Here is a 14,382-nt window from a genome sequence, read left to right as displayed (position 1 = left end):
TCCCTGTGTTGATTTTGCACTTATTTTCTCACTACCAAAATGATGACAAAAACTATGTTTGGTGGTTTGTTGTCAGACCAGCTTTTGTGTCGGTCCTCGGGGGGGCAAATCGACTTTTGTTTCATATTTATTGACCGCGGCCTTCGGCCTTGGTCAATAAATATAGAACAAAAGACGATATGATCTCACTCGGACCGACAACAAAGCTGGTCTGTCCACAACCCATCAAACATCTTATAATGTTGGTTTAGGGTAAACCGACCGACCCTATTTTTTTCCGTCGACCCTAAAACTTTTTGTTCATTTTTAAAAAAAAACCCACTAAACTTTTGGCACATTATGCGAACCATACCGAGACTAAGGGAAGTAATCTCCTTTAAAATCGACTAAATTTAAGAAAAGAAAGGAAAAAAAGAGAGAGAGAAAAAAGCCGACCTACCGACCCTATCTTTTTTGGTCAAGTTACCCTGAACCAACATATATTTTTTATTTGGCCGAATAGTAGCGTGGTTGCAAACGTGATTTCATTGTGTAGGCCTACTATGCCCTGTGTAGGTGTAATAGTAGCGTGATTGCAAACGTGATTTCATTGTGTACCATACGCTGTGTAGCTGTAATAGGCCTAGTAGCGTGATTTCAGTTCAAGACTATCATGCTACGGCAGGATCACTCCCTACTTTTTTTTGTCAATAACGTCTGTTGATTTCCTTTTGATTTTAACTCTCCCTTAGCGTCCGCCCCGTGATCGGGAGGTCGTGGGTTCGAACCCCGGCCGGGTCTTACCTAAGACTTTAAAATTGGCAACCTGGTGGCTGCTCCGCCTGGCGTCTGGCATTATGGGGTTAGTGCTAGGACTGGTTGGTCCGGTGTCAGAATAATGTGACTGGGTGAGACATGAAGCCTGTGCTGCGACTTCTGTCTTGTGTGTGGCGCATGTTATATGTCAAAGCAGCACCGCCCTGATATGGCCCTTCGTGGTCGGCTGGGCGTTAAGCAAACAAACAAACAAACAAACAAAAAACTCTCCCTTAGCCCCCCTGCGGGTTAGGGGGAGTCCCATATTGGTTGGGACGAGAAAGAATTTACCCGATGCTCCCCAGCATGTCGTAAGAGGCGACTAACGGATTCTGTTTCTCCTTTTACCCTTGTTAAGTGTTTCTTGTATAGAATATAGTCCATTTTTGTAAAGATTATTAGTCAAGCAGTATGTAAGAAATGTTAAGTCCTTTGTACTGGAAACTTGCATTCTCCCAGTAAGGTAATATATTGTACTACGTTACAAGCCCCTGGAGCAAATTTTTGATTAGTGCTTTTGTGAACAAGAAACAATTGACAAGTGGCTCTATCCCATTTCCCCCCTTTCCCCGTCGCGATATAACCTTCGTGGTTGAAAACGACGTTAAACACCAAATAAAGAAAGAAAGTTGCAAGTTGCTAAAATGGAACCCCCCTTTTAAGACTTTCTTTTAGACTTTCTATATGTACCACCATTTTAGGACTCCCTCCTTTGTAAGATCTGATTTTGACAGATAGTTGGAGGTCTTAAAAGGGGGGTTCCACTGTATTGTTGACTGTTGCTGTGTCTTCTTGATGCAGGCCTCCCCAAGCTGTCTGTGCCTCCCACTGTCACCATAGCAACCTGTAGCTCTGTCACCCTCACCTGGCCCACCTGGAACAGGGAGAACGACTTTGGGGACTTACCTGTGGCGGAATACAGGTATACCTGTGTGTGTGTGTGTGGGGGGGGAGGGGGGTTGTGTGTGTGTATTTGTGTGAGGGGTTGTGTGTGTGTGAGGGGTTGTGTGTGTGTGTGTGTGTAAATGTGTGTGTATGTGTGAGTGTGTTTGTCTGTTTGTGTGTGTGTTTGTCTGTTTGTGTGTGTGTGTGTGTGTGTGTGTGTGTGTGTGTGTGTGTGTGTGTGTGTGTGTTTTTGTCTGTTTGTGTGTGTGTGTGTCTGTGTTTGTGTCTGTGTGTGTGTGTGTGTATGTGTGTGTGTGTGTGTGTGTAAGTGTGTGTGTGTGTGTGTGTGTGTGTGTGTGTGTGTGTGTGTGTGTGTGTGTGTGTGTGTGTGAGTGTGTGTCTTTCAGATGTAATAAAGGAGCACAACAAGATGAACTTATAAATGTGCTCTTAGAAACAAAAGAATAATGTGGCGGACGACATTGTAAATGCATAACATTAAACCAATCAAAACAACAACAAGAACAACAACAGCAACGACAACGAAACATACAACAAGAACAACGGCACAGGAAAAAAGCAAATGTCGTGTGTTTCAGACTGTGGTGGCGTTTGAACGGCACCAACACCACCTGGGAAGGCTACCAGTCACAGGCCCACGACGCGAACAAGACGCTGTACACCCAGACCTTGACCAACCAGCTGACGGGCGATGCTTACTACCTGTTCCGCGTGGACGTCCACTACGGCGACGACAACAAAGTGGATGACAAGACCAGCCCGGGACTGGTCACCGAGCGGCCAGTGCGTGTCCCGTGCTCCAGTGAGTATGCTTGACCAGTGTACTGATTAGGCCTAAAAAAAATAGGTGTGGTTACGGTAACCCGACCTACCCTATTTTTAGGGGCCGACCCTATAACTTTTTATTACATTTGTCCAACAAAACAAAAACACACACAAGAAAACGAGTGCAGAAAACGCAATGAAAAGCGAACGCGCCCGAGTCGCACACTTATTTCCCTGTCAAGTAGGAGTTTGATTTGTACACATTAGGCCAAAAAAAAAAATTGTCTGTTTAGGGTAACCCGACCGACCCTATCAATTTGGCGCCGACCCAAAAACTTTTTTTTGATTTCAAAAAAAAAAAAAAAAAAAAAAAGAGGTAAAAATGCTAAAAAGAGACATTTGGCGTTTCATTAGGAACGAAAGTGAGCGTCGCGCGCCATACTGGAAGTAACCAAGCATTAAGATTAGCCTCCCTTGTCATCACAGAAGTGAAAAAAAAATGGATACGCATCGCGAAATCAGTGCGGCGAGTGCCAAAGCCGGCACCTGTTAGTGTTATGCAATTGTTTTTCAAAAGTGTGACCATCTTGAACAAACGAAATTAATAAGTAGATACCCAACATCAACAACACTTCACTACATCACGAAGACATTCATTCCGACCTTCTTAAGGGTTACGAGGTTCAGTGTTTGGGATCGGAATCTCTTTCTGGTGAGAACGGCTTTGAACTGGACTGGGGCCTTTCGCTTGGCGAGTTAAAATCCTTCAATATCAAGTCACTTCACTTCAAGTGCAGCCAAATTCTCGATGCTGATGTGGAAGCGACCGAAATGCCATCAGTTTCACAACCGGCAAACGCTTTTCAAGTGCTGATGGGCTCTGCAAAAGCACGATCGCTACCCAAACCGAAAGCAGAAAGGTCAGTGAGTTTGTCTTGCGTCCCAACATCACCTGTGCAACCCCCATTGAGTTACCCTATTATGGTGCTGATTTGGGGAGGAAAGATCTCTGTGCTTACTGTGGGGAGCAGGATGCTTACACAGACCAGGAACTAAAGAAGTGTTTCAAAACAGTGCTGCCTATCTGCCGTTCTTGTGCAACACAGAACACACCCATCACTCAGAGGCCATTTGGCAGAAAGAAGTGAACTAGCACAAACCCAATCTTTCATCCATTGCATCTCTAGAACTATGTCAACTGTTTGTGCGTTTTTTTATTTTATTTTATTTTTGTGTGGGGGGGGGGGGGGTGTTTTTGTGAGTGTGTGTGTGTGTTAAAGTTCATCAAAGTGTCACATGAAAATGATTTCACCACGACATTTTGAGATTGTTGACTAAAACTTTTAAAGTGTACTCGCCAGGCAGAAAGGATGCTAAATGATTTCACCCAAGTAAACATTTGAAGTCTGTGGACTTTTTGCAGGATGTAAAAAAGACACAGGTCTAGATACAAAACAAAGTAGAGGAAAATCCTGTTTCAGTTTGAGATTCTTGTTTAAACTGTGGTGTTCTTTCAAACAATTAAAAAAATTTGTGCGGATGTATTTGTGAACTTATTTTGGTTTAAATATGTGAATTTGAACATGTTTCTGTTGAATGAAAATGTTTAATGATTTCATTCAAGTCAACATTTGAGGTCTGTGGACTTTTTCAGGGTATAAAAAGAAAACAAAAGAAGAAATAGACATTAAAGTCTAGATACAAAACAAAGGAGAGGAAAAACATGTTTCAGTTTGAGATTCTTGTTTCAACTGTGGTGTTCTTTTAAACAATTAAAGTTAGATGACAATTTTTTGTGTGGATGTATTTGTGAACTTATTTTGGTTTATAAGTGAATTTGAACATACACTGTAGAATCTCTCTTTCTCTCTGTCTCTTTCTCTCCCTTTCTCTCTGTTTTATTTATACGTTAGTTTTGAAACATGTATTCATCAAATATAAGAAGTGAATGTTCAGCCAACATAGCATTTACACACACACACCAAAAAAAAAAAAAAAAAAAAAAAAAAAAAAAAAAACCTACCTACCTACCGACCCTACTTTTTTTGGTCATGTTACCCTAAACAGACAAATTTTTTTTTTTGGCCTTAGAAAAAAAAGTTTAAAAAAAAAAAGTGATTGCCTGCCTTCCTACCCTATTTTTTTTGGCTATGTTACCGTAACCACACCTATTTTTTGGGGGGCCTTAGTCATCAAAAACAAAATGAAAACACATTACGCACTGAAGAGACCGCAACACGGTGGCCTAGTGGTAAGGCGTCCGCCCAGTGAGCGGGAGGTCGTGGGTTCGAACCCCGGCCGGGTCATACCTAAGACTTTAAAATTGGCAATCTAGTGGCTGCTCCGCCTGGCGTCTGGCATTATGGGGTTAGTGCTAGGACTGGTTGGTCCGGTGTCAGAATAATGTGACTGGGTGAGACATGAAGCCTGTGCTGCGACTTCTGTCTTGTGTGTGGCGCACGTTAAATGGCAAAGCAGCACCGCCATAATATGGCCCTTCGTGGTCGGCTGGGCGTTAAGCAAACAAACAAACAAACAAAAACGCACTGAAGAAGTGATCAGGCTTGAGGTGCACGAACCAAAAGTGGGTGCCACCCACACGGGAGGAAACAAACGGCCCGGCGGGCTCTGATTCGTTGACATCACAACAAATCTCAGTTTCAACCATCCAAACACACTGCGAGTGGCTCCCGTTTGGGTGGTACCTTTCCCTTGCACCTCAGCCCTGCAGTCACAAGTCACGTGACTGCTGAGAACTAAGGGGAAATAATTTCAATCATTTCTGATGATTACTATCCGACAGTCGCTGACTTGTTCAGGATGGTAATGACAAAGGAAGGAATAACGGCACGTGATGTACAGTGTATTGTAATGATTGAAATTAGCCTACGTCATTATCTTTCGACACTGATTAGTGTAATGTTTTGAAAATGAAAGTCACTTGTTCGTTTTAATGATTGTAATCTTCTTACGTGCCCTGGGAGATTGGTTCTGCAAAACTCGTCGATATTTAGAGTACTGATGTTTCTTTATTTCTTTGACTGTATTGTGATATGATGTAAGTTTAGTGGGGTTTTTTTTTACCGTATGGTCCTCATTCGTAATGAGACCCCATTATTATTGTTCCTTGTTGGAACTGATTGTGTTGTAATAAGTTCATGATTTGAGTGCTGCAAACTGATGGCATAAACAGATATTACACCATGTTTGATGGCCGCAGGAGCGGTCATCTATTGCAATGCATTCGGAGAGGTGACATGTCTCGTGTTGTTACCGTTCTCACGAGATCAGTTACAGTGTTCTCTCTCTCTCTCTCTCTCTCTCTCTCTCTCTCTCTCTCTCTCTCTCTCTCTCTCTCTCTCTCTCTCTCTCTCTCTCTGTGTATGTATGTCTTTGTCTGTGTCTCCCTCTGAGTCTCTCCGCTTCTGTCTTTCTATGTCTGTCTCTGTCTATGTGTGTGTGTGTCTCTCTCGCTCTCTCGCTGTCGCTCTCTCGCTGTCGCTCTCTCTCTCTCATCCGACTCCTGGCACACAGGTCAAAGCAGAGGTTAACTTGAGTGCACGTGTACCTAGCAGGAGGGGGGTGATTCGGGTCAGAAGTGGGGTAAAGCACTTTGGTCTTCAGTCTTTGGGTTATAGCTTTTAGTGGAGAAGATGCCAACATGAAATTGCACTATGCTCTACTATTTGTTGTCCTTGTCATCGGACACGAAGAAGGGAAGCTACAATCGCCCCAGGCCATAAATACTATTTGTTTCCTGAGCCTGGACCATTGAGACGGTTACCTCATAGATCTGTTCATTCTTCAGTTTGTCGGTGTCAAAAGTTATACCCCCATTCCACACAACCGTTCTTTGTCCCGTTCCCGTACCAACCAAGGACTGCTGCCACAACAGTGGAACGCTGCGCAAACGGCCGTTTTTTGGCATCTTTCAGCAGCGTCTGACCATAGAGGCAGCCGTCCTTGGTCGGTAAGGGAACGGGACCTAGAACGGATGTGTGGAATGCGGTTATGACAACTCAGTGTGTGAGAGCGCTACCGTTGCGTTACCGTTGTTTTAAGTTCCTTTAACGATCCAAGCGTTCCGTTACCGATGGGTTGAGGTTCCATTACCGTTCATTCTGATCGGGAGGGGAACGGCTAAAAATTTGAACATGCAGCCCAAACTCAGCCGTCCCTACCGACCCTACCGTTCAAAGCAGTTCCGTTAACGATCAGTTACGTTCATTGCGGTTCTGTCCCGATCCCTCCCGTGCCCGCACCGTTCCTTGGTCGGTATGGGAACGGGACCTAGAACGGTTGTGTGGAAAGGGGGTATAAGACTCGACCACTTGGCTTATGGTGGAGACAGCTGGAAGATCTCTGGATATAATTGAAGAGGAGTAGTCTTCCTTTTAGAAAATGTGTACTCTGCCTTGCAGATTACCAATTTGTGCTGTCGGGGCTGGGTAAAGGGAGTGAAGGGTAAAGGAGTGGGGAGTGGGTAAGCGAGGGGTAAGAGAAAACTGGACAGGGAAAAGTCACTGCCTGAAGTATTCAATAAAGCCACACACACACACACACAAAATCACCACATAATTATGCAGGTTTTCAATTAATATTTTTGCAAAGTATATGCACAAGCATGTGTGCCTCTGTGAGTATGTTCGTGGCTGCTTTCATGGGGTGCCTGTATGCTCAGGAATTTGAGGATTTCTTTTATGTCTCTTTTTTTGACACCGTTGATTTAACTGGGTTTTTTAAAGGAATTTTTTTGTTTGTTTCAGTTATAAGTTGTAGTAGTTTGACCTTATTGGTGGCCGCATGAGCGGTCATTTATTGGAATGCATTCGGAGAGGTGACATGTGTCTCGTTTTTTAGGACAAGTAGAGCTCGTTCACCAGTAGCAAAGAAAGACTCACTCAGTCCGTCAGTGTGCCTGAGTGTGTGTGAAGGGGGGGGGGGCTCTTTGTACGGACAGGTTTGCACTGGCCCAAGGGTGTCCGTTCATGAGAGGGACTGCTGTAACAGAAAAACTAGTGTGAAACATAAGTAATCAATTTATCCACTTGACTATATTCCCAACAGGGACCTATCACTCTTCGTTGCATGTTTTTATGCCTACGGATTTTCAAATGCAACACATGTAACCCAAATTCAACATGTGCCCGTACAATACCGCTTCTTTTATGAAAACATTGCTTCGGCCATGTTGATTTTAATCAACCAATTTTCTTGTTTATTTTCAACTCAATTTTAGAATCCCCAGTGATTATTTTTCTTGTTGTGTTCTAGCCACCACTGTGCCTCCTCCTGTAACAGTCCCCATCATCGTTGGTAAGTGTCTCTCTTTATGTTGTATGACGGTCAGATATTTGACTCACTTACATATCTCTGGCCATTATGTTTGAGAGTGTGCTTGCGCGCGCGCGTGTGTGTGTGTGCGCGCGCGCGTGTGTGTGTGTGTTTGTGATTGTGTGTGTGTGTGTGTGTTTGCGTGCGTGCGTGTGAGTGTGTGTGTGTGTGTGAGTGTGTGTGCGTGCGTACGTGCGTGTGTGTGTGAGTGTGTGTGTGCGAGCGTGTGTGCGTGCGTGTGTGCGTGTGTGAGTGTGTGTGTGTGTGTGTGTGTGTGTGTGTGTGTTTGCGTGCGTGCGTGTGAGTGTGTGTGTGTGTGTGTTTGCGTGCGTGCGTGCGTGTGTGTAGTTGTTGCCTCTGTTTTCTACTTTTGGGCAACGTTCTCGAAACTGATTCCTGGTTACGAAACGTGCACGCACACAGGTTCAGAAATATTCAACACCATGACGGCCACTAACCAACCGAATGGCTCGGTGCTCATCACGTGGTCTATTGCCCCCAACCTCCGTCAGTTCTCGTGGAACATCTCGCTGTCGTACCAGCTGACAGGGCTCGGGAACTGTGCCGTCATTGCTGATAGCAACGTCACCACCGTGGGCGTCAGCCAGGCCGACACCAGTTACCTGTGAGTCGAGGAGCCTTGTGGGGACAGCAAAGAAAACCTTTAAACAGACTAAAAAAAAAAATCCTTTATTTTTATTTTTCAAACCTCAGCTGCATGCAGGTTGCTCCATCCCTTAGTTTTTTGGCCCTGTATTTTGTATTCTGGCTAAAGGTTTAACATTAGAATACAAAATACAGGATATACTTTTATTGTTATGTGAAACCAGAAATATGTTTGCAGTAGTGCGTTAAAGCATGTGTCTTTTTACGACTGCAATGACGTTCGAACAATAATGATGATTACCGAGATGAGAATTTGTCTATGTTTTTTTAACACACACACACACACACACACATACACACACACACACACACACACACACACACACACACACACACACACACACACTCCACACACACACACACACACTCTCCACACACACACACACACCCACACACACACTCACACACATACACACCCACCCACCCACACACACAGAGACACATACCCCCCCCCCACACACACACACACACACAAATACACAATAACGACCAGAGATGTGAAAGAGAATAAAACTTACGAGTGATATTGTGTACTGCAGGCTGGGGAACCCTGCCGACTGGAGGCAATACTCGGTGATTCTGAGGGCTCAGGGGCTGGGCAGTATCTCCTCTGCTAATGGCACAGAGGCCATCACACACATCACCGCTGAGATCCGTGAGTCTAAGTTTTCATTTCAGCCAGAACATATTTGACTGGATAATGTGTCTCAAACAGAATGAGGCAGAGCGATGTTTAAGGTATCAAATAACCAAAGGGAAGTAATCGCTCTTTATGCATACTTCCCTTTGGTTATTTGATATCTTAATTAACATCGCTCTGCCTCATTCTGTTTGAGATTCTAACTGATCTTTCGAGGCGACCCTGTAACAATGTGTGTGTTTGTGTGTTTGTTCTGTTTAAACCAGTCTTGATCTCAGGACTATGTCCGGTCGACAAGTAAAAGCTGGTTCTTGTATATGACTGTGTACGTAGGTGTTAGTTGGAGTGCCTTAGAGAATGATGAGCATATGAGCTTGCGGTGATCATCCTTATTTTGAGGATGAAAGTCGCTTGTTCATTTCAATGCTTGTTATTCTCTCAGATGCCAGGAAATAAGGTTCCGTACAACTCTCGCTTACTCTATTACACATGTCCAAAGAAACTACAATGGGAAGAAGGATAACTTCCTCATTGGGCATGCTTAGAAATGAGAATGGCTAAATACGAGTTATTCCCCTTTGCTGCATGCTGGCCAGGCTGTCTCCTGCTTTGTTATGACTAGTACAGTCGATCTTTCTCATGTTGTGACTTGCTTTATTTTCACATTTTCGGTATTTAAAACAGCAAACACACACACACACACACATACACTGAAGAAGTTGCCATTCTGATTCGGTTATTTTATTTGGTGCTATATGTTTGCTTCACATTGTTTCTTCTTTTACATTGCTTGAGGTATCCCAATTCGCTAAACACATCCATAATGCATGCATGGCTCATTCGAAAGAGGGCAACTGAACAACTGATGCCCAATAGCAATAAATACTGAACAACTGAACAATAAATAGCAATAAATGATGACAGTGCCAAGTTTTTAAGTACAAAGTGAAATCATGTGACTGGACAAAGGCACAATTACAAAATACAAATAAAAAAATCGTGGCCCATTTTAAATTAAGTTCTCAGCTCATGGGGAAGCATAAGATGACCCTAGAAACCGAAATTAGGAGACCTCCCGCCCCCAGGGCAGACTAAAAAAAAAAAAGGGGGGGGGGGGAGGGGCTAATTTGTGAAAAAGTATAAAAGGAATCAAAAACTGTATACATGTATTTAGTTAATACCCCAAAAATTGTATAGTATATACAATGTCAGACCCTAAAGAAAGTTTGTTAGTCATTGCTTAGGCAAAACAAAGCAAAATAGTCTGTTTACGGTATCCCGACCAACCCTATTTTTCCCCGCCAACCCTAGACCTTTTTTTTGGCATTTGGAGAAAAAGAAAAAGAAAAAAAAATCAATTTTGTTCCTGTTTTTTTTGCAAAATAATTTAAAAAGATGGTTATAAAATTTTTTTTAAGAAAAGCCGACCTACCGACCCTCTTTTTGTGTGCCTATGTTACGGTAAACAGACTAAAAGGTACATCAAAAACAACACACCAGGGATGCTACTCTCCCCTTAAAAATAGCCATGAGTCATAGGTGTGACGTTTGAATCTTTTAGCTAAATAAAACCATAGGCAATTGATCGGAAATATCAGGAAAAATCTTACAAGTTTATTATTTGTTTGCTTGGACCAATCCTCTTGCCGAAGAGTTTTACAGTAAAAATTGATTTTACGTCAAAAATATCACAGGAATATTGAATGTTGAGGTAAGGCTGGGATAGCCAAGTTCAAGAATAACGGAAGGTGACTGTTGAATCTTTTTGAAAATGTATAAAAATATAGATGGTAGGCAATTCAAAATTAAAAAAAGGACTCTCGGAGCATGGACTTTTGAGTTAAAAATTAAAGAAGGCTCTATGAGCCGAAGTACATGTTTTGTCTATTGTCTTTTTTTATTTTGAATTCCCTACGATCTATATTTTGATACAATTTTGGACCCTCTTTGTACGGAGAGAGTTGGCAATTGTTAATCACATTCTCTCATCTCATCGACTCTCCTTCGGCTCCTTGGTAACATGCGTTCCGTCTCTGCCAGGATTGGACACAGCAGCAGATAACCGGTAAATATGTAACAGGCATAAATGGCAAAATAGCTCGCCTCGCCTGATAATATATGAGACAACTGTTCTATTACAAAGTCTTTCTTGGGAGGCTTGGCTAATTTACTCGCTCGTTTTACACGGGGTTCCATCGTTTTCTTTTCTAATCGGAAAACCTTGCTCCTCAGTTTGTTGACCTTCTGCCGAAGTTCCGCTTCACGAGGGGATGGGGAGGATGACGACTTTGATGCTTTACATCCTATGTCCTCCAGGATCGCCTGAATGTCATCTTAAAAAAAAAACACACACACAAAACACACATAAAATAACATAACCATAACAAGTTACAACCTGGAAGAAATTAAAACACGTGTAATTCAATCACAAAATGAAAATAAACAATAGCGTAGGAAGGCAGGCCAGAAATGAAGTGTATTAGCAATTATGGATACGATGTGGAACAATGATGGAATTGACCTTGTTTGGTACTGAATGGGTGAGGCCATTAGAACTGTACCCACGGAATACTAAGCTTTATATTGATTGATTGATTGATTGATTAGGACAACAGTACCAGGTAAAACTCCTCACACACCATGCCTCTTTCTTTCTTTCTTTATTTGGTGTTTAACGTCGTTTTCAACCACGAAGCTTATATCGCGACGGGGAAAGGGGGGGGGAGGGAGATGGGAATAGAGCCACTTAATTGTTTCTTGTTACACCATGCCTCTAACAGGATATGTTTCCCATCTTTACGTGTGGGAACTACAGGTACAATTTCATCCATCCATGCATCCGCCCTATACAGCTTCTTCTTCTGCGTTCGTGGGCTGAAACTCCCACGTGCACTCATTTATTTGCACAAGTGGAATTTTATGTGTATGACCGTTTTTACCCCGCCATTTAGGCAGCCATACGCCGCTTTCGGGGGAAGCATGCGGGGTATTTTTGTGTTTCTAAAACCCACCGAACTCTGACATGGATTACAGGATCAGGATCTTTTTCGTGCGTACTTGGTCTTGTGCTTGCGTGTACACATGAAGGGGGATAAGTCACTAGCAGGTCTGCACATAAGTTGACCTGGGAGATCGGAAACATCTCCACACTTAACCCACCAGGCGGCCGCGACCGGGATTCGAACCCTCGACCTTCCGAGTTAATAGACCGACGTCTTACCACCCCGCCACAGCGCCCGTCACCCTATACAGCAATTATCAACTATGTAATGGATGGGTTTAAACTTTTTTTGATGTCAGGGTGTTCTTCATGGTTAAAAATCTCTTACCTGGTTGAACAATTTGTGCATCAGGCGACAGGTCGGTGCTGGCTTCATTTGTAGCTACCCTTTGCGATGGTGGCTTCCTCCCACTAGCAACCTGCAAATTGCACAGCTCTTTCACTGACAAACTCACAACCAACACCCAGTCACAATGAAACAATTCTCCCAATTTTATGGCATTGGTCTTAGGCCACACAAAAAAGTGTATGTTTCTGGTAAGGCAAAACAAAAAATAATCTGTTTACGGTATCCGGACCGACCCTATTTTTTTCCCACCGGCCCTAGACTTTTTGGGGGCATTAAAAAATAAAATTAAAATATTCAGATGGCTAAAATACAAAACTAAAAAGCCGACCTACCGACGCTATTTTTGGGGGGCCTATGTTACCTTAAACAGACTTTTTTGTGACCTAACATGACTAAAGGTGGAGATTTTTTTTCTAAACTTTTTTTTTAAACCATCTTTTTAACTATTTTGTTGAAAAACAGGAAAACAATTTTCGAATACCCCTTTTATTTTTGAAAATGCAAAAAAAAAAAGTCTAGGGTCGTCGGGAAAACATAGGTAGGGTCAGGTGACCAGAAACATACAACTTTTTTGTTGTTGACGCCGACCCTATACCTTTTTTGCCATTTGGGGCTGTTTTTTTGCAAAATAAGTTCATCATATCATCATAATCAAGACGTCGATCCAAAATAAGTAACTTTTTTTTGTTGGCCTTATCATTTTTTTGCGCTAAATGCAAACAGGCATTATTTGATGGGAACAATGCTGTTGTTTTCAATTCTTACATCAGCCTCAAACTTGTCATTACTCAACCTGCATTTAATAGTGTGCTTCTTTGGTTTGCAAAAACCTAAAACCAATAAATAAATAACCTTCGGTGGTGGATTGGGCACTGCAAACAATGTCGGGACAGCATTCCACACAAGTGATCCTCTCTGCAGGATTGTTTTACTGGTTGGCCTCAAAGTGATCAGTACAAAGCTTGAGACTGAACATCAGCTGGCTGCAGCTTTTCAAAGTCCTCTCGCCTTGTGAATTGCATCCATATTCTGCACCTAGTTTGACAATAAAAACAACAATGTTATTGTTAAACTAAGCAAAAAGGAAAGACAAAAAAAGCTAAATCAGATCTTCAGTCTAAATCTAACGCTCTGCCTGAACGCAAAACGGATGAGTGATGTACCTTTGTACTGTAGTTTTCCCGTAAGCAAGGTTTGATAAAGGATTCGACAAATAATGCCCACGGGTTTGTCATCAAGTGTAAACTGTTGTTTTGTACTGACTGCTGACTCACACTCACATTCGTAAGTACTCGCTGACGCTGTAGTCAACTGAGTGAGTTGACTCGAGCCATTGCATTCTCATTCTGAAGAAGGTAAACCTGATGAAATAATCACTGCACAACCCACCTTTTTTCTTCTGTAGGGAACTTGTGGAAAGTTTTCCCGAAGCAGCTCTGTTTGTAACGGGCGTTCTTGCAACAAAAAGCCGAGCACAATTTACCACCACCTCGCACACGATCGGTACCTACGCGATCCGCCATTTTGTTTTCGCCGCCAGCATGTGACTAGGGACGATAACCCACAAACACTTTTTCGCATTTTCTTCGCAAGTTCCACGTCTTACTAATGTACAGTGTTTGACATGTCGTATGCATAAAGAGCGATTACTTCCCTTTGGTTATTTGATATGGATACTGTGTACTGGTCTGGGGTGGAGAGGTTGAGATAGAGGCAGGTGTGGTTGTGTGGAATGTGGGGGCGTGGGTGGGTTTGGTTGCGGTTTTGTTGTTGTTGTGAAAAGTGATATATTGTGATGTTTGTGAAGTGTTTTGACTTGTGTGTTGTCTGTCAGATCTTTTTTTTATCTCCATTTGCTGACGTGATTTTCACGTCGCAAAAAAGAAAATCAAATCAATCGAATCAAATTAAAATAACGTCATTATC

General features: G+C 42.7%; 1 protein-coding gene and 1 long non-coding RNA gene across 3 annotated transcripts in view; one reads left to right on the top strand and one right to left on the bottom strand.

Moving 5' to 3' along the window:
* Positions 1-14,382, top strand: part of LOC138948718 (receptor-type tyrosine-protein phosphatase kappa-like) — a 52,664-nt gene that overhangs the window by 13,902 nt on the left and 24,380 nt on the right. The window contains exons 7-11 of the mRNA XM_070320324.1: positions 1,597-1,717; positions 2,280-2,503; positions 7,741-7,782; positions 8,224-8,425; positions 9,006-9,121. Of these exons, the coding sequence (XP_070176425.1) occupies positions 1,597-1,717; positions 2,280-2,503; positions 7,741-7,782; positions 8,224-8,425; positions 9,006-9,121 (705 nt within the window). The remainder of the gene's footprint in view (positions 1-1,596; positions 1,718-2,279; positions 2,504-7,740; positions 7,783-8,223; positions 8,426-9,005; positions 9,122-14,382) is intronic.
* Positions 9,606-14,076, bottom strand: LOC138948723 (uncharacterized). 2 transcript variants are annotated; one of them, XR_011450067.1, is made up of 4 exons: positions 13,846-14,076; positions 13,309-13,491; positions 12,436-12,526; positions 9,606-11,439 (listed from the first exon to the last, which is right to left on the bottom strand). It is a non-coding gene; the product is annotated as an uncharacterized lncRNA (long non-coding RNA). The 2 variants fall into 2 exon arrangements; XR_011450066.1 differs by having other exon boundaries at positions 13,309-14,076.

The sequence above is a fragment of the Littorina saxatilis genome, linkage group LG15 (genome assembly GCF_037325665.1).
Source record: "Littorina saxatilis isolate snail1 linkage group LG15, US_GU_Lsax_2.0, whole genome shotgun sequence".
NCBI classification, from domain to species: Eukaryota; Metazoa; Mollusca; class Gastropoda; order Littorinimorpha; family Littorinidae; genus Littorina; species Littorina saxatilis.
Note: the sequence above shows the minus strand (reverse complement) of the source record. Positions and strands in the feature narration are given on the sequence as shown.